The sequence below is a fragment of the Anguilla anguilla genome, chromosome 7 (assembly GCF_013347855.1).
Source record: "Anguilla anguilla isolate fAngAng1 chromosome 7, fAngAng1.pri, whole genome shotgun sequence".
Classification (NCBI taxonomy): domain Eukaryota; kingdom Metazoa; phylum Chordata; class Actinopteri; order Anguilliformes; family Anguillidae; genus Anguilla; species Anguilla anguilla.
Window position 1 is genome coordinate 15,561,642 of NC_049207.1, and position 22,848 is coordinate 15,584,489.

Here is a 22,848-nt window from a genome sequence, read left to right on the forward strand (position 1 = left end):
ATTCATTTCAATTTTTCTCCCCCAGTGAAAGATCCCTTCAAAAAGAAAATTTTCGCCACAGCTAAAATGATTCCATTGTATGACAACTTCCCTCATTTCTATTAATCGATTTGGTTTTTGTGATTGCATTTTTTATAATACTTACACATGTATAAGATGTTTCTGAACTCAAAATAAATTAAAATAAAAAAAACTGAGAAAAACAAAACACCCTTCCCTCCATGACCCTTCCTCACCCTATGACACCATCACTAATAAACAAAATTGATATAATCAGAGGAATTCAGTATGTCACACAGATTCCACTCATATACAGACACATGAAAGCATCATCGCAATAAGCCCCATACAGTTTCAGTGTCAGCCCTTTGAGCTTTCATTGTACTTGCCCTACCATCATGGATGCAAGCTGTAGAGACCGCCATATAAATTATATCAATACATTTGAGAATCCAATGCCTCCAGGCCAAGGATTGCAGAAGCGGCCATCAAGCTAGTTGTTTCTTAGCAACTTTAAATCCAGCCAGCCAGATTCATTTTTGATTCTGTGAAAGTTGAAAACCTGAATCATCACTAAGCAAGATTGTCTGCGAGGTACATATAAATAGATTTCTTATGAAGCCGCACACACATTGAAAAAGAGACTGAGGGATCTGCCAATCTAATTACACAGCTGTAATGTGTTGGTCACAATGCACCTCAGAATGCACTCACAATAGGCTTCTCTGGAACTGCAGGCACAGCAAAATGCATTAATAATGCACAAGTGCACTTGTGTATTTACCCGTGTGGCAAAGGCATAATGCCTTAATTTTCCACCGTACAGATTATATTTGCGTTTTTAATAGTTTTGCAAATGCAAGAGAAACCATTTAATGAGTGGTACATAGTCAAAAAGCTTTTTTTTTAGCAAAGGGCCAGGACATCAGCAAAGATACCCTAAATAATTAGATCTGCATTAGGCATATGATAGTGCATGACATAAGGAATATCCCCATCCCTTGGGACAGCACCCCCTGTGGCCAATCATGACACATCTGGCATGGGATTAATGAAAAACTGCATTTGGTTCATAAAAATAGGACACACCCAATCACAATTAATGTCCACACCTCACTCTGTGTCTCTCTCATGTTCTGCTAGAATGATCTGGGGGGCCAAAGGATGCTGGTGAACAAGTGGAGCTCTTTCAGCAAGACCCGTCTGATCTGTTCTGTCCCTGGCCCCAATGGGATCGACACTCACTTTGATGAGTTGGGTAAGACCCAGCTGAATAGGGCAACCCCCCCACCCCCACCCCCGCCGCCCCACCCCGACGCTCACATGACTCAGCCGCCCCCTGCAGCGCCAATGACTCACTCTCTCTTCGGCCCAACGCCTCGGCTCAGCGCTCACAGATTCCGCCCTCTCAGCGTTCGGCTGGCTGAGTCTTCGCACGCGCTCAGATCCGTGCTGCTTCATTTATTCAGCTCTCGCTGGGAAGGATTCTTCAGCACGGCTGGTAAATCCACCCCCAGCCCTTGAAAAGAAAAGCAGGGAAATCACCAGCGGCCTGTGGAGCGGGACACGGGTGACGCAATCCCCCTCCCACCCCTCTCCCGCCATGAGCGGAAGTCCAAACGGCCCGTCACATTTTCCCTATAACTGCTCCACTTGAGACGTACGGCCCAGGACCTGGTTCTGACTGAGCGGCAGCCAGCAGAGAGCCTGCCGTCCGTTAAGCGTGGCCCAGTTCAAAGGATGCAGCCCCCCCCCCCGCCACCCACCCACCCCCACCCCCCACCCTCCTGCTCACTGGGCTGTGAAATATTCAGCACGGGAGAAATAAGAAACACCTGCCGAGCAGGAGCCGGGTCACTGCACACTCAAACACAAACGCACATGCCTCTCTCTCTCTCTCTAAGAGCGCCCCCGCAACGCTTTCATCTGTTTTTCAGAGGACGTGTTTGTGCTGAAGAAGAAGGACGAGAAGAACCCGGAGATCTTCGGCCTGTTCAGTACCACCAGGTCAGCCAAGACTCGCCAAACACACGCACACACACGCACACACACGCACACACACAGAGGCGGCTGTAGGATTTTGGAGGCAATCACAGACTGGGGGGAGGGTGTTAGCAATCGCGGACCGGGGTGGGGAGTGGCATTAGCACAGATCGGAGAGGATTTGTCGGCACGATATCAGCAGCACTCGTGGACCGGAGAACCAGTCATTGCAGACTCATAGCTTAATAATAATTCTGTTCAATTAGAGTGTGGTCCAAAAATAAACAAAAAAAATTCAGAACTTCAATTGTGTGGCCCAGGGAAGGTTGTAGTCCTAAATGACAGCCAGCATTGCCAGTCTCTGGCACATGCACACATACACACACACACACACACGTTCAGGTCCAAAAATGTGGCACAGTGGGTAATATGCTGGAATCATAACCAGAATAAGGAGTTATATATAAGTTATTCAGCCAGGTACTTCCTGAGCTGAAGTATCCATATTTATGATTCACTGCGGGCAAGCAAATAAATACTATCAACCACTCTCATGTTGTGACAGTTATTTCAATGAGTAGTGTAGGACAGAATTACCTTTTCTCCCTGTTATGTATTTATTCCACCTACATAATCCATCTGCAGATTAGCCTGCCTTTTGAACAGCGGGAACCATGAGTTCTGGAACTGTTAATGGTACCCATGAAAGAGATCAAACAAATAAATACTGGCAACTGCATAACACAATTTTTATAATACGAGCAGTTTTATCCAGGAATGTGTAGGTGACACACTGCAAGACACTATGCCGATGGCACAGAGAGGGCCCATATGCTGTAATGGATCACGCAGTAAAATCTCAATTTCTCAGCCGCAGGTCATGTCAGACACTAGGGAGAATGCAAAGGAGAGCTGGGACTATGGAAATTGCCTGAAAGCATTGGTGTTCTTTCACTCGAGCTGTCATCTTGAGGCTCGACAAACAGGGTTGAAGTCTTGAGGTTTATATGTTATTGATTTTCCTCGGATCCATCTCCAGCTGTAAGGTTGAAGTGGTATATATTCCATACCTCAAAAAATGAGTAAGGTCTCAATCAACCTTCCCTGGGATTCCTAGCCTAGCCCATCCAACGCGTACACTGTAGCCCTCCGACCTGACAATAGGCTCTCTCTCTCTCTCTCTCTCTCTCTCTCTCTCTCTCTCTCTCTTCCTCAGTAACATCTTTAAGGGCTATGCTGTGTGTGTCTACCACATGGACCACATCCGGGCAGCTTTCAACGGACCTTTTGCCCACAAAGACCGCCCAGAGCATCACTGGACAGCCTTCGAAGGCAGGGTCCCTTTCCCAAGACCGGGATCGGTAAGTACTAAACTGAGCCTTAAAAGTCTGACCTTGAAAACGGGATTGCTTTTACAACTTTCCACCATCAGCTAAACTCTATGAACGATGGGACAGTGTGAAATTAATCAAGCGAGAAGAGCAATAGGCCATGTCCATTCTGAAAGCTTTTGAGTGGAAAAAGAAAATGTGGAAGCAAAAATAGAAAATTTGACCAGAAAGAGGTGTTGTGGGCACAGATAATTGTAGCCCTGTCAGAGAGAGATCTATGAACTGCCTTAGTCCCGTGTCCACCTTTCTTTGCATGGGCCCCGGTGTCCTTTGATTGATCATATGTCATAAAAGACACATAATCCATTATTATCATGTCTGCAAATGCCTCCTGGAACCTCCTTGACCCGCCAGGAAATTGGCGGCGAGACACGCTGCTGCCAACACGCTTCCGATTTTGATTGACTCGCGTTTGAAACGAGGAGCCGTCAATGACCGGCGCATCAGATAATTCCCGGGCTGTTTGTAGCCATCAGTATGCGAACGACTCCCCCGTCTCGCTTGAGATGTCATTATTGCGAGCGATATCCCGGCAGCTTGTTCTGAGGGTTCCATTTCATTTCCATCGCAATCATTCATCAATGAGATCGTACGGAGGAGGTTTCCCCTCCCCCTCCCCGTCCCCCTCCCCCGCCTCTCCAGCTGACCTTTATAGAGCGCATTAAAAATTGGAACAACTATGCTGAAACCGTAGCAACCTGCTCTGAAAGCTCGTACCTCCAGGGGAATGTAATTTACATGTCTCCCTTTCTCTTCATCATCTGCCGCATTATTACAATGACAATAGTGCCTCACAGAGGTTCAGCGAGAGGGCAGACCTCTTGTGTAATCTACAGCCGTCCAAATTAACCGGCCCTTGCAGTTCCATGGCTTTAATTGTCACGTTCTCCCCTTTCTTCCTTTCGGTGAAAGAATGGCGACGGTGCGGGACGATCCAGGCTAGCGGCCCAGCGCATTGTGCCGGAGCTGATTGAGTCACCAAAAAGCAGAGAGGCTGGTGCGGCAGAGTAAGTGCCGTTTGCCCCAGCTGCTAATCCGTATTTTTCCCTGTCTCTTCCTCTCCTGCTCCTCAGTGCGCCAGCAAGGTGAACGGAGGCCAGTACTCCAGCTCCAAGGAGTACCCGGACGAGGTGCTGCGCTTCGCCCGCGACCACCCCGTCATGTTCCAGCCCGTGCACCCGCTGCACCGCCGGCCCGTCCTGCTCCGCACCAACGGGGAGAGGAGGCTCACTCAGGTGGCGGTGGACCGCGTGGAGGCCCAGGACGGCCACTACGATGTGCTTTTCATCGGAACGGGTGAGACCCTAAAATCACATAATTGGCGTTATCAAAACAATGTTTGTCCCTACCCTACAAAGAAAACATGAATACATTAATGTTTTTTTTTTCTTCATAAATACAGTTTGGTGAGTTCAGTAATCACCAAATATTACCCCCGAAATTATGTCTGGGAAAATTATGCCTTATTTAAAACAAGCACAGATTGGGCTAACATTGATTGAATGTGATTCAACCAATTCATTCATTCAACTAGCATATGCAGATCTTAATGTGCCCCTGACCCCAAAAAAATAAAAATAGTAATCACGTATCACCTCCCATTGTTTGACAAAAAAACGTCAACTTAACAAAATGTTTTATCTGTGGTTAATTCATTTCCCATGTAAATTCAAGGTGCCCTTTAGCAATTTCGGTCTCTTAGAGAGTGAAACCTGAAAATCATGCAATAAATTTCATACCAAAGGCTTTTTAAGTAGATTCTGTTATGTTAATGTAATTATGAAGGCTTTATCTGGTGCACTGCATGTATGTTTCCAGAAAAACAAGAGAAGTACTGAGATATATGCCAGTAACTGATTCACTTGAATGCTGGTGACTTGATGGACTCAAATCAAACTGTGGAAAGGGAAGCTGATTGCATTGCTTGTCAATCTCGCAGTGTTCACAGTTCCCCAAAGGTTTTTCAAAAACCTCATCCGCAGCTCTTGTTTTCGTTGCGCTAATTATGCTTTTACACACAAAGCACATGCGCATGCATCTGATGTCAAACGTCGCTACTTTAATGGTTCATGTAGAATCATTTACTCAGCTCTCAAGAGCCACGCCGAGTGTGAATTTCCTGCAGCTGTTACCATGACTACCATGTCAAGTGTACGGGAACAATGCATCTGGTGACTCCAGTGAGCTCCGACAGAGCAAAAAAACACAGCTTACATCATCAGTCTCACAGCATTGACAGGCCATTTAGCCATTTCTGTGGCAGGGATGAAGGTTTTGATTTTTGTCTGTGCAAAATCAAGTTTACAGATCATACACTCATATATTGTTCAAATTTGTTAGAAACTTAGATACTTTGATGAAACCAGGTTCTAGTCTCCTGAGACCTTAGAGAATAAAATGTTAAGTATATTTTAGGAGACTAGATATGTTCTAGTCTGGGGTCAACATTGTATTGTGTGTAATGTGAATACTTTTTTCCTCCTTCAGATAACTCTGTTGTGTTGAAAGTGATCACTATTTACAAAAAAGAGACTGATACGGTAGAGGAATTGCTTCTGGAGGAACTTCATGTTTTCAAGGTACATACCTATTCCTATGCATGTTGCTGACATTGACGTACTACATGCTATTTAATGATTCATGGTCATTTTACTTTGTCAAAGAAACATTTTTTTTCTTTTTTAGGTTCCTGTTCCAATAACTGAAATTATAATCTCAGCTAAAAGGGTATGAATTATTATTTTCACATTTTGCAAATGTTAAAGCTTGTAATTGCATGCATCACGCCACTAGATGGTACCACACAGAGCAAAAAACAGCTTGCATCCAATAGCGTAGGAAGAGGACTATGTTTCTGTGCACTTTACACAGAAAATCTACATTTTAAAATGCAATTTTCCTAGACAATTGGTAATCACAGGGGACATCCCACTGTAGTGCTTACCTTGTGTTAGAGCCCGTCCTCTGTAGCAGGGATCACCAAGCCATAGCTGAAGAATTTCCTGATGTGTGTTTAAATCATAAGTGGAAATTGTGAAGTAATGAAGTCAGCACCGCCCAAGGTCATTTTATTTTGCATCACAACACAGACACGGTACAGTATCACTGATGAAACCATAACATTTTTAACAAAGGAGTGGCAGCAATGAACACGCAAGCAAGCACTTTTGTACACAGTGGTCTGGATCTCTTGATGAAATAATAATTTATTGTATAGCTATACCATACAATTTAAATAGAAACTGAAAAATAAGATGTAGCACAGCTGTTCCTAATGCACCTTGTTAAGGTGAGGAAATAAGCACTTGGGAGAGTGTGTGGTAGGGTGTGTGAAGCGGCTGCACATCTGCATTTTATGGACTGTTGATATGTTAACTACTTGGCATACCCTAACCCTAACCCTACCTATGTGTATATGAATTTATTTACAGTTTATTTTACAACTACTTTTTTTCCAGACAGCATAAATATGTTATTAGCTTGTTAAATGATTAGCATGTGGAAAAGTAGTAGGAGGTATTTAACCCTACGCTGCTCCTTGCATTGAGTCTGTGTTCTGCGGTTTGTCCTCCAGCAACAGCTGTACGTGGGGTCAGAGTTCGGCGTGGCCCAGGTGAAGGCTCACCAGTGCGACCTGTACGGGTCGGCATGTGCGGACTGCTGCCTGGCACGCGACCCCTACTGTGCCTGGGATGGGGTGACCTGCTCCAGGTACTACCCGGCTGGGATCCATACCAAAAGGTAAGATCACTCAGGTAGATGTGGGAGGTGCAGTGGGGCTCCTTTATCCTTATGAGAAAGTTCCTTAAACATTTTTGCCTTTGCAACTAGAAGCAGTAATTTCGTTTTAATATAAATACCCATCAAATTTGCCATGCAGCTCATCCTGTTAGAGCATTGTTCCAAAGTGTGGATAGGTTCCACAGGCTGGTATTGAATCAGGACTGTGCTAACACTAGCTTCACATGGTGAAGCGTGATTGGACGGAGCATCATTCAGGAAGTGAGGGATTTGGTTGGCTGAATCATTTTCCTTGAGTCATAAATAAATGAAAAGACTGAACAGAATTAAGGTAAGTATTTGTGTTCTGACAGACAGCCACAACGCATTGACTTTGCTTTCAGAGCACAGTGATGCTGAGGAAGTACTAGACTTCTTCAGTGCAAAGACAACATAGCTAGGTTTAGTTGTATCAGATTGGAAAAATTATTTTCTATCATTGTAGTTCTCTAGTAAATTAGGTATTCTATATCTTTACTCAAGCGTAATGTTGTGACAGTTTTGCTTATGTTTGCATTGCCCAAAAAAGGCATCTTGCCAATTCCACACTTTGGTTAAAAATAGCATTAAAAAATGTGCTTCGACCATTTCTGTACTTCACGGAATTTGCTGAGATTGCACTGATTTGGCGCATGCTGCTTTTCCCATTCTGTAAATAGTCTGGGCGCCCGTTCCCGCTGTAGACCGCCTGTCTGATCTTAGGGAGCAGTGCAGCGCAGGCCTGCATCTGCAGCTGTCTGGCTCCCGGTTTGTGTTTCCTGCACCCTTATCTCACGCCACCAGCTTCGCTAACACACCTTCATCTCGTCATTAATCCTCCGGCGGATTCTTTTATTCGCGCGTCCCGTGGTTCCGTATCGGAGGTATCAGGGGACCTGGGCCCACAGCACACTGGCCCAGGGGAACAGGAGAGCTGCCTGGGGGGTGGGGAGATGGGGCGATCCGTACACCCAGCCAGGCTCAGCGGGGACCCGCTGCAGCGCGTAGCTGAAACTCTGCGGCGTTTTTTAAATAAATGGAGAGCGTGCGTGCTCTCACGCAGCTGAAAGTAGGTGAGGAGAGGCCTGGTGGGAGAAGAGGAGGAGAACTACCGCAGTTTCACAGTTTTACGCCACACGCCCACTGCCCATGCTTACCGTTAAAACCCCGGCACAGGTGGTTGTAAATGAGGCGTGCAATATTTCCGCATAATTCTGGCCTTCATTAATCTGGACTGGCTGACTGGAAAAGCTATGTGCTATCACAAGATGGCAGGTCAGATGCTGAGATGTTTGTTAATTGAACAGAGCCTTTGGTGGGATAATATCAGCAGGCACGCCACCTTGTGACTTTTTCCAGCCTGATGGCCGAAGTTTCTGTACTCAGGATTTGATTAGCGCTTGTAGGTGGCAGTGTACTCTCTGCGCCTAGACAAGAAAAAATGCCCCAATGCAGTGGCACAGATAAAGCATCTTCTAAAACGTCTCAATCCTGGAGGCCCACAGCGTCTCTGGGTTTTTGTGGTTTCTGTTCTGTCAAAAGCCAATATAGGCCATGCAAAGATGTGCAGACAATCAATGACCTAAATTAAGCTTGTAAGTGCAGGAACACACCAGAAACCAGCAGACACCGTGGCCCTTCAAGATTTAAACGTAAGTTACCTGCTCTAAAGTGTATTAATCCCATGAAAGCTGATTTCTATGCATTCAGAAGAATTATGCTCTCAGAAGTCTCATAGTCGTGCTGGGCGTATTACATCATCTTCATCAGCATCTTATTCTTTTAAAATGTGTCTTGCAAGGCGAGGCCCTGGGGTGCAGTCTATAAGGTTGCTGACTTTGAACCCATAGATACATTCTCCCCATGTGCCCAGTGGGTTGGAGTCCCTACCATGGTACTCTCTTTACTGGTAGGGACACCAACCCTTTTCTCTATCTGTACCCCTCTCTGTTATCCCACTGTCATAATACTGAGAATAAATACATAAAGAGTGTGGACTGTCTGCTATTCTTTATTAAAATGAATAAATAAATAAAATTGCTTGGCATAGCTCAATAAGGTCATCCTTGTATAAGCGCCAGTCTCTCCTGGCACCTTATTTATTAGTGCACAGCAGCAAGTGAGGGCATTGCCTCTGCTCCGTCACCGACTTGGCTGTGGCTTCCTGCTTGTTATCAACTTGTCTCAACAATTCTCCCTCCCCAATATCCTATTGTACTCATTTGTTGTACAAGGCAAGTGTTACACACATATACTCAGTGCTGAGTCGCTGTCCTGAGAATTACACTCAGAAGAGTTTAGCTTGTTTGATTTGAATTCCTCACCTCGTGTTGCTTCAGATCCCCATGTGGATTTTCCACACTTTGCACTTCAGGATTAGAACAATGATTCTCTGGCTCATCAGCTTGTGTTTTGTGTTTTGTTTTTTTTCATCTTATCTCACAGACGCTTCAGAAGACAAGATGTTCGTCATGGAAACGCCGCACAGCAGTGCAACGGCCTTCAGATGAATGGTATGTCCCACAGACACAGAGGCATGTACTTGCAAGAGTGAGATTATGTTGAAGGACACCACAAGTTTTTCCTTTCTTTACTCTTTGACACAAGACGTTTCATTATGGAGCTCAATGTGTATTTTTCCATACGTCTGAGCCCCACTGTCTCCACAGGAGAGCAGCCCCAGAAAGTAGAGGAGAAGTCAGTGTATGGGGTAGAGAACAACAGTACTCTTCTTGAATGCAGTCCAAGATCGCCGCTGGCTAAAGTCCACTGGTTTATACAAAGAAGCACTGACAAGGAAGAGGTAAGATTTTCTCTGAGCATCCTGTTTCATCAGGCTTTTGACACACTATTAAAAGAGCTGTTACTTTTTGTGTTTTCTTTTAATTATTATTATTTTTTCTCTGACTGTGCATGAAGGATACGGAAAATATAATTACTTGGGTCTAAAATCAATCCATGAAATGTTTATTGCTTGAAGCACAGCTTAATGGAATAAGACTGCTTAATAAAATTAATGTGGAAAAATGTTCAAAGGGATTTTCGGAAGAAAATTATTCAGAAGTACACATTCGGTATTTTACCAGTACAATGATATAAAGTAACAAAATGCAATTATTATAAAAAATGTGTTAGAAGACAAGAGAAAAGAGATGAAAGGCTTATGTCCATTGATTAACATAATAATGATTACTTTATTGCAAATTATTTTAAATAAAATCATGCAATAAACATTTTGTGCTTATTTTGAAAATGAAAAAATTATCGCTCACAAATGATCATTAAACGTCAACAGTGAACTAAAAAGGAAGTTAAAAAAGGTTATCAGAAAACAAATGCTCTGTGAAAAAAAGTGGTGTGCACTCAAACACACTCATTTGTAAAGCTGACGTAATACAGCGGAACTGAAAAGTGCAGTGGGATGGGCTGTTTCCATGGTGAAGCAGTGCAGGCAAAGAGACGGGGCTAACAGGAGCTGGTGACACCCTATGGTACGGTGTGTGTTCCCAGGTGAGAGCAGATAACAGGGTAGTGAAGACACTGCACGGCCTCCTCTTCCTCAAACTGCGCAAGATGGATGCCGGCACCTACCTCTGCCAGTCCGTGGAACACGGCTTTATCCAAGATGTGGCGCGGATCGCGCTGGAGGTCCTGGAGGAGGAGCGCGTGGAGGAGCTTTTCCACAGGGCGGAGGATGCGGAAGAGGAAGGGGGAGGCGGCCAGCACAAGGCGCCGCACTGCCCCGTTCCCATGCTCCCTCATGGCTCCACCTCCAAGCTCTGGTACAAGGACTTCCTCCAGCTCATTGGCTACAGCAATTTCCACAAGGTGGAGGAATACTGCGAGAGGGTGTGGTGCTCAGACAGGAGGCGCAAGAAGCTCAAGTCCCTGCAGCCCAAATGGAGGTTCCCGCACTCGCAGGAGAGGCGAGGGAGGGCGCGGGGGGACCACCACCGCACGCCGAGGCACGCCCTGGTCACCTGAGAAACGCTCACCTCTCGCAGAACAATAGAGCTTTTTTCCCTTTCAGTTGAACGGCACAGAACAAAGCAACGATGCGACCTTTGGAAACAGAGCGGACAGAATCTTGCTTTGTTATTGGATTCAGATGGACTCATCACTTAAGAAGTGCAAGCTGTGTATGTGTTTAAAACCACTGTTTAGAGAAATACGCAATGTTGTATGCGCATATATATATTTTAGTCCGGTACCTGTTTAAATTATTGTAATATCAACTTGTGATGTGACTGACGTACTAATTTTGAAGTGTTCTCATTATCTAAAACTGGAAACATACTGTAGTACTGTTCGAGATTTTAATGTAATTGTGAGGCTTTCTCTCTATGCTTATGTATTGGTAGCGTCATGTGCCCACACTGTACCCTGTCTGATGGCTCCCCTTAGCTGATGGACATTGCATAACACCTCAAAACCTTTGTGGACATCAATCCATGAAGTTTGAAATAAGCTGTCACTTTGTTTTGTACAATAACGTCAAATGTATCTTCAACAGAAATGCCTGCAAAAGAATATTTTAATTGATGTATAAAGCAATTGACTGAATGAACTGGGAGACATGGCATGGTATTGCTGTAACGCAGGTATGAAGTACCAAGTTGTATTTTAGTGATTGACACTTGGTCTGCTATCTGAAACAGCAATGCTCTGTCTGGTAGTTATTATGTATGTTCAATCATTTTCCAGTTATTTGTTAATTTCAAATTAAAATTAACCTCAAATCTCACTGTAATATGCAGGAAAGGAAAAAAAATTCTGAAAGCCAGACGCCTTCATCTCAATTCTCCTACTGAGATGTGAGCTCAATATTGTTCTTTTAGTTGGAAAAGCTCCACCCAAGTAACAAGAGATGGACTGAACTGTTAAATATATAATTTTTTATATTATAGTCATGATCCAGATCTAGATTAATTGCGTACACGTCGACGATTGCATTTATGATTAATGCATAATCCCCACCCATGCATGTCTGGAGACTCTCCACTGCCTTGCAGCTGTAATCTAAGACACAGGTATTCAGTGTTTATTCAGACTGTCCACACTGCTGGCATTCCACTATCCAGCTTGAATTATCTAACAATGCTGTAGGTCGGCTGAATAATTACCCACGCGGAAACCAATCAGGGATGTCAGAAATTGGTCTGAGGAGAAACAATAATACTAGTGACATCTACACACCGCTGGTGATATAGAAAAATGTACTGATGTGGAAAGGCAGTCACACATTTTCCTGCTTATGTCTGTGACACGTTCCATTAGAACCAGGGAGCTCAAGTTATTCCTGCGATAGACACCCCCTCCTTCCCCCCAAACGTTCAGGTGCTTTGTATTTTTGTATTTACACGAACTGCATTTTGTTCCTAATGATTCTTCGGTCACACCATTTCCTTACTTCTGTTCTGTCATCCAGAACCCATTTCCAGCTTTTTATAAATATCGCTCTCTGGCTCTTTTCCCGGGAGCTCCCTGTTGCGCATCGGATTTCAAACCTGTGAACCTGCCGTTTTCGGCAAACTGAGAATGCCATTCCTCTTCAGCAGCGTATAAATAATTGCCATTAAAGATGCTTAATCGTCTTTGAAAGTGTCACCTTTCCTGTGCTGTGGCTAATACGCCTCGGCCCTGGCCACACTCATATCCACATGGCAGACGGCTCACGGAAGCTAGCGGTCGCCTGCGCGTTGCTGGTAGCAATAAGGTAAACAGCGGGAGGCCCGGCTTTCCTGGGAGCAGGTTATCTTCCATGTCATGTTCATTTTAGTGCTACATTACATATAAGAAACAGAGCTTGTACTCATTCACTGTGAAATTGAAAGTCAAATGCAGGGCAGCAGTGTCATCTGTGGTAAATCCACTGGCCAGTGAATGAAAGAAACAGGCTGGCAAGCACACAGCTCCTGGTCATGGCTATTGTATTGATCCATTTGTATTATGAGCGATAAAAGACCAAGGCTTCGTAAGACTATTGTAGGGGGGATGTGTCTGGTTATGTCAAACCTTTATCAACCAAAATTGCCTGTAAATTGTATAACACAAGTATAATAGTACCTGATTGCATTTGAAAGCCATTAGTCATTTATCTGTTTATATTCTATATAAAATCATCCTAGGTCTAAATAAGTAGACCTAGGATGGCACTGAAAAATCCTTGCTCAACATTAAAAAACACACAAGCCTTGATAGTGGCATGACAAGTTCAGTGAGTGCAGTAATCTATTTTCTCCCTAGTCATAGTTTTTTCTGATAAAAGTAAAACAGGAAAAAAGACACTCATTTTGAGATTGTCTTATGGATGAGGAGTTGCATTAGCAGCTGAAAATGATAAGGGGTGAACACATTTCAATTTTAACCGGGCAAATTTGACAGAGTCCTGTGTTTTTAATTTAAGCACAATTATATCCTCAATATATTCTCAAAAACCATATGCTTGATAAAGATGTGTTTTCTTTGTATTTTATCCTTTGTTATGGACATAAATGTGCAGACCTGGTGTTAAACATGGACCTTGTGTTTGTTTGCTTCACCTCCCTTGATTCGGAGAATGGCAGTTTCATCGTTGTGTATGGCATTTGTCAAAAAACCTTGAACTGGTGTTGAGATAAAGCTTCTTTATTGTGCAGTATCTGCAGTGTGACAAGCCACCTTGAAAACAAAGTGAAAACACCCTCCAAATATTTTAAATCCATAAACTCTATTTATGGAGTATGAAATCTTGCCTATATTTTGAACCATTTCAAATTTTTGTTATTGTATGTATTTGCACCGGTGTCAGTAACATAATTTATGGGCTCAAATTGTTTTTGAGTGCGCTTAAGTAAAAATTATAATATGCACTTAAAATGGAAAAGATCATATCTGTAAACATGCTGTGTCCTCATGTCCTACACCGCATTTCACTTCATAATATATATCGTGTCATAAATGTTCATACTGAAATGAACAGATAACAAACTGGACATTTTTTCTGGTAGCTTCCATCAGCAGGGTCTTAGATGCAGCTGAGTGTATATTTGTTCTAAATCCATAAATATGCGCTCCCTCGACAGCCTTTCTCTGGGGAATTTATGCGCAGGGCTTGTATGGATATCCCTGCATTCTTATTGGAGCTGCTGGAGCAGTCTTAGGCTGCGGGGACAAGGCGGGGGGTGAAGAAACGGGGTCTGCGCAAACTCCTGATAGAGCAGTTCCTCTCAGAGCCTCGTGTCTGTCTCTCTCAAGACTCCTGATCAGCAGTCGCCTTGCCGATGCCGCACAGTGTGTGGCGGAGTGGTGCGTGACTCCTGAAGTGATGAGCTGTGAACCGCTTACCGCCAGCGTTCGCCGTTGCCATGTGTGTGATGCCTCCCCCTTCCTCATCCTCTCCCTCGTCCCACCGGGAAACGGCCGAGAAAGTCTTCTGACTCACCGCAAGACGTGACAAACCTCTACGATTTTCCGTCAGTGAAATATTTAAGGTTGGCTGCAAGGTAGTTTAACTGTCCTCCTTAAAGCTCCCTCCGGCATTGTTAAAAGTCCTTCCCTGTGCATTGTATAGCGATATTCTCTCTGAGTCATCCATTCTCCACACAAAGGGCCTCAGAGATCTTGAATCTAAACTATGGGAGTAATCTGACCTCTGCTCTGAATGTATATAATATCTGCAGTTGAATTTGGAGAGGCATTTAGCTCTTCTCCATACAACTGTGTCCCCAAGAGATGTCTTTGTTTACGCACAAGATGCTGATGTACAGAATGCTGTGCTGTGCAGCGTCCCTCTGGAGTAGAGACGCAATAATCACGAAGATCAAAGGACTGTGTGGGAGCTGAGGAGAGAGAGAGAGAGTCACATGTCACATCATTCACCTGAGAGGACCATGCAGCACTCCCCAGGGGATCAGGCAGCGCTACAGTATTTGCTAAAGACTCATTTGTGCATGATGGAAAACCTGTGAATCACCACAAGATGTACAGACAATATAAGCAACCAGGAAAAGGAAGATTCATTCTTCATAGGATTTTCCTAGAGTCTTGCCTAGCATTGATGATTAATGTTTCAAAATTTCAATTAACCTATAATTTTCAATTGAGGAAAATCTAAAAAATTATAGGTGTAACAAACTGAAGTAAAAATTTTAGGTGAATCAAATGAAACATTTTTTCAGTGTATATTTGGACTATTCATATTTGAACTCAGCTTTGTTTGGTAGTATCAAGAGATTGCTTTTTTATTAATAAGTGTTGCCTTTTAATGTTGATATATAAACTATATAAATTCAGTCGTTACAATATAATTATCAATTATAGAAATTGCAATACTAATTATCAATTATGATTTTCATGATACGATTAAATACATTTAATATTCAGTTAGTTCTTGAAGTACTTGGTGCAAAAGATCAGAACTTGACACTTGAACAAGATACCTTACAAATAAGCCAACAAGCACACACCCACAGTAAAAACAACAATAAATTCAGGACTATAGCTCAAGTTATTCTGCAAGCTTCTTGTTACACCTCTTCAATTATATAAAGCTTTTGGTCTAGACTTCACCATTGCTTTACCACAGGACATGCTAATGAGGAAATATGGCCTTGCTGTATCCATGACACAGAATATTGTTTTGCTTAATATTGCGCGTGTGTTTTTGCAGAGACTCTAAACTAGGGCTGAGCAATACTCCCAAAACAAACATCACATTTTTTTCCCATAATGCGTTTGATTGATGGGCTTATTCCTCTCTTGCCCTTTAATAAGCTCAGGAGAACTAGCTTTGCATGCTGCACGAGAATCCCCTCTCTTCACTTTGCTTGAAATTATTTTTTAATGATGGCACCCCAGAGTTTCCTTTGAAGACGCTCTGCTTTCTCACCATTTGGAATTCTCACTCCATTCAAACACTAAGCTACTTTTCATATCACACAATACAAGTCATAGGGGTCACACCTGACAAAATATCCATTCATATTTCATATTTACTCATAGGCTAAAGTGATCTCCCTCAGGAAACCCTCCAGCAATGTAAATCATCTGAACCTATACTGATATTAGGGAGCATACAAGAGAGTGGTAGAAGGAAGGATATGTATGATAAAGACTAGGTGGGAATGTAATTCACCACACAATAGTGACCTGTAAATCCCAGACAGGCTCTGTACAGTGAAACCGCATTGTAATATTCATCACCAATAACCTTTAACTCTTTACTACTGTATAAATATCCTGTTAAAGTGAAGAAATTGGGGGAGGCAGTTGTCTGAGAGATGTGGACCGTGTTTTCTGTTAATCCGGATTACGTTTAAAATAAATCAAGCATTCCCTCAGGCAGACATTGACAAATGAGTAAGTGTTATAATTTAGTTCTTTAGCGTATCTGATCAATCACAGGGGTACATGTTTTATCCATAATGTAATAATGTTAATAAAAGCAAATAATGGCATCATGAACGCCAATTATTGTACTGGTGTGTATGTGTATACTGATCAGAGAAAATGTACAGTTTGAATGAAATTTATAGAGATCTGATAGTGAAGAGGATTGTTGTCTTGATAAATCTAAAGCATGCTGGACCAACCCTGGGTCGGAGAAGTTGTTCAAAGACTGTCTGGTGGCCAGGAAATAGTAAGGGGGAAAATCAGCGGGTTTTTAATTCGCCAATACTGAAACTGCCTCTGCGTGAGGGGCAAGGTTGTCTGCAGATCACCGCTGATTTCCTGCCAGCGCTCGATTCGTCGGCCCGCGAAAAGAAGCTTAAGGGCGGCTGGCGTGGGGGAGGGAGGGTTCTCCTGGGAGCATGCAGGAGGGGGGAGATAAGGAACACTGTCCCTTTAAGGGGTATTTTTAGTCCGGCGGTTATCACTGGTCACTGGTTAGGAAAATACGCGTTAAGGGTGGAATTAGTCTCGCAGTCTTCTAACAGGGATGTTAGGGATAAAGAGTGACTAATGCATTGCAAATTGAACATCGGTCTGCAGGACAAGGTGGCAACGAGCAGAACCTATCCACTGTGGTTCCGGAATGTGTGAAATTGAAGAAGGCTTTCATTGGGCACCAACTGAAGGTAGGTAGCTCTCTTTCAGATTAAGGGGAATTATAATCACTCTACTGTGTGTCTGCTGTGGATTTCACCAGGGGATTGTTGTTAGGTTCAGCAACGTCCAAGGTGCCACTGTCTGGAAGGCTTTGAAATGACATCATTAATTTTCTCTTTTTAAATTTTATCAAGACATATTGATACAGTTGAGTTAAAGAATTGTCCTTTGGCATTTTTGGTATTGTTTTGTTGTGCGTTCTTCCAAAAAGCAAATTTCCCCCTCTGTGGAGCTGCCGCTCTATGTATATTTTTTATTCTATTCAGGTGGATATTTAAATTTAATGAAACTGGCACTGGCAGTGGGATCCGTTTACTGTATCCATTACATCCTGGCCAGGCTTTTCAGGCACATTGAGAGGGAACAAGCGGCTCTCCAGAGTGCCACACAAGGCCATCACTCCATGTTTTTCACCAGTAAATATCAGATGTGCTTTTGATATGCACTCTATAGTAGATTACATATACTATACAGAACTGAGGACTCTGATGGAACAAATACCGCAAGATTGACTCTGGATTTAGTGCTTTTGCATTCACAAGGTATTCAGGCCAGGGTCAGGAGGGTTCGTAGTCGTTTTTACTATGAGAAGCATGATCCATTGCGGGGCTGCGGTCATGCCATGCTGTGCGTGTATGTGAGACCCAGTGTGTGAGCTGTTTCCGCTTCATGGAGTAAAAAAGCCAATCCGTTTGTGCATGCTCCAGAGGACAGCACACAGTGTGCAGGGAGATCAGAGCAGCCTGGCCATTTGTCAGGAACAAGACATGCTTCTGCATCCAAGGCGCTCAATGCTTTTTCATAAAATGGCAGCCAGAGAAGAGCGATAATTGTAGGGAGGGACTGCCAAGAAGAGGCTGTGCCTTATGATAGTTCATTGTGAAGTTTTTGCATTCAACCATTATATGGTGAGTATTGAGGATTTTTTAAAAATGTTGTTGTTTCATTTTTTGTTTGCAAGCCCTTTTTTTCTGTTCTAAGGAAATTTTTTTAGATGCAGTTCTAAAATTGAAGGTTATTATCTGTAGCATTTGCTGTCATAAAAGAGGATCCATTCACTAGAATAAGTGATTAAAGCCGGGACAACAGACGGCCATTTTCTCTGAAGTGCCTATAATGTAAAATAAGCTTAATAATATTTAAGGCCACTAAATGACAGGGTGAATTAGAGTCTGGGTCTTTGTGAGGAAACAGTGCTTATCCATGGATTGAGTAGACAGTACCGCAAGGCCGTGGTGCTCTAAGCCAAATCTGGTTGGCTCATGAGACCACTCGAGCTCATGCTGTTCTTACAACAGGTATGACGCATCAAGAGGCCACGCCTCCTTTCTCTCTCCCTCCCACACAGAAGAGGAGAGAACAGATCCTACAGTCTCTCTACTGAAGTGTTACTGGTCAATACATTTTTCCTATCAGTTTTCCTATTCTCCTATGAGTAGACTACAGGGTAAAATGTAAAGCATGCTGTCTCTTGCAGAGGCACTAGTACTGTATACCTACATGGGTTGAAAAATGCGCTAATATTTTTTGTTCTGTCCATGAAGTATCCTACAAACACATGCTGTGAAAACTGTATTTTCTCCTTTATATGCAATTGAAGTCCATTATTTCTCTTGTAGCTATGCATGTACTGTGTATAACAAAAACATTTTACCCAATAAAGGACAGTTAGCTCACAATGAGACATTATGCTAGCTAATTCATGCTGCTTTCACTTTTCTACAGTCTTTTTCAGCACAACTCAATACAGTGATACAAAAAATTTTGCCAGAATTTTGAAATATGGCCCTCTGCACAGTACCAACTATGAAGTCCAGACAGAATGTTCAAAGTCTATGTGATGAATAAAAGCATGTCAGAAGCATATACATACGTATTGTGAGTCCTGTGGAAACCTGCCTTCGGAAAAAAAAGCTAATTAATGAAAACTAGGGCTGTTGGCAGCATGGTATTCCCAAAGGACATTAGCAGAGGCTAACAACTTTGTCTGATGTAGGGCTCAAACCAATCACCATGGCCTATCTATGGTTGAGCACCATTTTTTGTGTAAGAGTAGTTATCTTCTTACATACACTTGCTGAAATGGAACTGGAGGCATCAATGCGCTATACTTGAAATATACTTTAATACACATGCAATAGGTTACCTTTTAATCTTTTGTTGTGGCAGCACCTCTGACGTGACTGGCAATGCACAGTGCAATATGCACATTAATGACATTCATACATTACATAACTGAATACTTATATCATCATAACACAAGCCAATTTCATGAACTGATTAACCAATCAAAACCCTTGTTATTTTTCCTACAGTCAAGCACTATCTCAGGCTAGGTGGCCCCAATATTGATTGAAGTTTATGTACTTACCAGATACCTATATAAAAGATTGTATAGGATGAGGTGTATTTACAAAGCCCGATCCACATTTAGCTGATGTTCAGAATCAAACCATGTTCTCAAATGATTGCATTCTATCAATAAATCAGTCACTTGGCCATTTCAATGCCTGTTGTTCTACTTTGAGTGGAAGGACCCTATGTTCTTGTCACCGAAGGGTCGGCATTTTGAACTAATCAGTGTCCCCTGTCTTAAATGATTTAGGATGACTTCCCATTCAAACTGGATTTAGTCCTGTTGCAAGGACAGCAAGTTCATGTCATTGTAGAGCAGGGGCGTTGAATTTATTACAGCCAAGTGCCCCCATTCCTGGGAAATTGGTGATTTAGGGCAACTCTCAAGACAAACTGGTCTCTGCCTCCTGCCCTTCTGTGAGTTCATTTCGCTTGCTTTTCATTGCAAGTGATTCTCCTCAACTGACAGAAGCCAGGTAGCCTCATAAAATGAACTGGGAGAAGGTGTGAGCTGTCACAGTTCCTTTTGAGGGATGATCTATGTTTCTCATTGAAGGGGGCATTGAGACAGAGTTTGTCATACTTTATCAATATGAACTAACAACCTGAAGGTGAATTGGTCATGGCAGAATTAAAGATGTCTGTCTCATAACAAGGCACCCCGACTTTGAGAAAAATGTAGGTATTGTATTTTAAGAAATGGACATGTAAACATTCAAACCCGAATGCTGGATTTTTTTTCGCTTCTGAATGATTTGTAACCGTACGTTGTGTTTTACAGTGGTTTCAGTATAAAACCGAATAAATAGTTTTATAATTAATTTTATTTTTTCATTTAGATATTATCCATTATTAAAATTGAAAAAAGAAAGATGTTATGGATAATTTAATTATATGTTAACGATAACAACCTGAATACATTCAAATAAAACTGGTCCGCTAGAATTAACAATGGGAGTTTATTGAAAAGGTGAGCCTTCCGTTCCACACAAAATGCGTTGTCCCTTTAAATTAAATTTTCGTGCGGCGATGCGCGCTGATCACCTGTCAGAAGCGGAACATGCGCGTTGGTGGAAAAGAAAGGGGGAAGAGGTTTGGACTCGAAGCTGTGTAACCTCCATCCACAGCGGAAGGGATGTGAGAGATCCACAGAGACTGCTAGAGGAGGGATGAGTAAAGATGGAGGAGTAATCTTGAAATGAAAAACAAGCAGAGAAGTAGAACCGTGCCGGGCTTTTGTAGGTAGAAAAACAGTCATTCTGAATCAATCTCGTTCAGATTCAAAAGGGATCGGTCATGGGGAACGAAGCAAGCCTCGAGGGTGGGGAAGGGGGACTCTCTGGATTACCAGAAGGGATTGTATCTGACGGGAAGGGAGGCTTCATTCAGATCCCCGCAGGAACAGAGGCGGATCTGAGCAAGCTGAGTGAGGAGGAGAGGAAACAGATCGCCGCTGTAATGTCAAGGGCGCAAACGAAGCCGCCTGGAAACGCAAAGGATGCTCCAACACAAAGGCATGGTTCCATTATTTTTGAGCAGTCAATTTTCCGTCTCTTACTCCTCCTGTATAGGAGCTGAAAATAGATGCTGTGTTGTGGTTAGTGCATTGCAGGTTAGCAGAAGCACATTACGACAAATTCACGATGGAAAAATACACGTTCACGTCCATTCATATTTAAATGATGTTTCCTCAGTAATGAGAATCGAATGACACAGGACAAATACATATGTATCGAAATATACTATTTCTTCTCTTGTTTATGAATGATGCTTGGAAATGTGGTCGCCTATTTCTTGCCACAATATGCGGGCTAAGATCGGAGGTGTTTCAACATCGCTGCCGTCGTCTGTATCCCCATATTATATCACAATATGAAATGTATTGAAATTTGTGTTCATTGTATATGCATAATTGAGCTGTTTATCGGTCCGATATAATGATTGTACATCCGTAAAATTATCTAGATTAACTGTTTATCATAAACGTTTTATCAAAGCATAGCCTACTCAGTGCCGTTTCAAAAGAAATATCCATAAAAACAGTGTCTGTTGAAGCCGAATTGGCTGCTGGGTAAAATACTGGACTATTATTAATTAATTTCATGTGTAATTAGCATTAACCAATCTTAACATTTACATCCGCCCATTTTCGCTTAAGATCATCATGGTTTCATTGCTAAGCGCCATCCATTTTACTTTTTTTCAGTTTCTCATTAGTGGTGGCATGCATGGTAGAAAACCGTGCATGTCAACTATACAGTAATACTAATGCATGTTAATAGGTCTATGTGAGGCATTTGCAAAAATCACGGAAACATGTTGTTGAATTACCTGACTGCCCACCGTTTCTGTATGGGAAATGCATTTGGGAAAACACACACACGCACACAAACACACGTACACACACGCACAAACACACACACACACACACACACACACACACACACAGTATATCTTTATGTGTGTGTAGGGGGAGGGGGTATACATATTGATATAGTTATATTTAGAACATAATGATGCAAAGTGAATTCCCCTCGTGCTGCATTTATTGTATTTCTTTCGAAAAGGAAATTTTGACTGGATTGAGGAAGTGCATAGCTCTGATCAATAGTGCTTTTCAGACTTAACGCCCCTGTCCAAGGTTCTGAAATAGACGGTAGCGACTGGCAGCAAATCAACGTTAGAAAACAAGTTATGCCGGAGTAAGGGTGGGGAATATATGAGAGAATTAATCTGAGGTGCAACCTTAAATCGTGTGATATGCGTATAACTTGGTTATTAGTTGTGTGTGGTTAAAAATAATGCTTTAAATGGGTTAACCACAGATTAGTATTATATTTAAACAATTGTATATTAATTACGGGGTACTTTTGCTGCATCATGGGTACAGCATTCATGTTCAATGGTACTTTCTAGTGATCCCCTGATATAGAACCCATAAATATGTAAATGTATCTTTGTAGAAACACATAGAAACACAGTGGAAATTTTGTATTGAGACAAGAACCGATAATAGACACATGGCAGGGGATGTTTAATCCAAAATCTTGCAATGTTGTTGAATAAAACTTTTAGATCCAAATAAAGCATTTCCTCAAGCTTCAATAGACCTTTTTCAGGATCACATGAACTAGTGGCGTTCGCAAATGAAGTTTATTCAGCAGTGCCAACGCCAGACTTTTAGACTGTGGCTTGTCTTGGTCTCTCTTTCATGTTATTTACGTGAACGTCCTGTAAGCAGTCCCCAGTCTGGATCTGTAATGATGTATTG

The 22,848-nt window shown here is 42.5% G+C and overlaps 2 protein-coding genes across 15 annotated transcripts in view; both read left to right on the forward strand.

Annotated features, from left to right (window-relative positions):
- LOC118231266 (semaphorin-3E-like) overlaps window positions 1-13,997 on the forward strand; it is a 37,633-nt gene extending 23,636 nt beyond the window's left edge. Inside the window, exons 8-17 of the mRNA XM_035424922.1 lie at window positions 1,144-1,258; window positions 1,938-2,007; window positions 3,200-3,344; window positions 4,448-4,670; window positions 5,862-5,953; window positions 6,060-6,101; window positions 6,949-7,115; window positions 9,579-9,646; window positions 9,803-9,936; window positions 10,644-13,997. Of these exons, the coding sequence (XP_035280813.1) occupies window positions 1,144-1,258; window positions 1,938-2,007; window positions 3,200-3,344; window positions 4,448-4,670; window positions 5,862-5,953; window positions 6,060-6,101; window positions 6,949-7,115; window positions 9,579-9,646; window positions 9,803-9,936; window positions 10,644-11,117 (1,530 nt within the window). The 3' untranslated portion in view covers window positions 11,118-13,997. The remainder of the gene's footprint in view (window positions 1-1,143; window positions 1,259-1,937; window positions 2,008-3,199; window positions 3,345-4,447; window positions 4,671-5,861; window positions 5,954-6,059; window positions 6,102-6,948; window positions 7,116-9,578; window positions 9,647-9,802; window positions 9,937-10,643) is intronic.
- Window positions 13,998-20,636: 6,639 nt separating this feature from the next.
- Window positions 20,637-22,848, forward strand: part of pcloa (piccolo presynaptic cytomatrix protein a) — a 77,667-nt gene continuing 75,455 nt past the window's right edge. For all 14 annotated transcript variants that reach the window (XM_035425475.1, XM_035425476.1, XM_035425482.1 and 11 more), the window contains exon 1: window positions 20,637-21,091. In XM_035425475.1, the coding sequence (XP_035281366.1) occupies window positions 20,874-21,091 (218 nt within the window). In that variant the 5' untranslated portion in view covers window positions 20,637-20,873. The remainder of the gene's footprint in view (window positions 21,092-22,848) is intronic.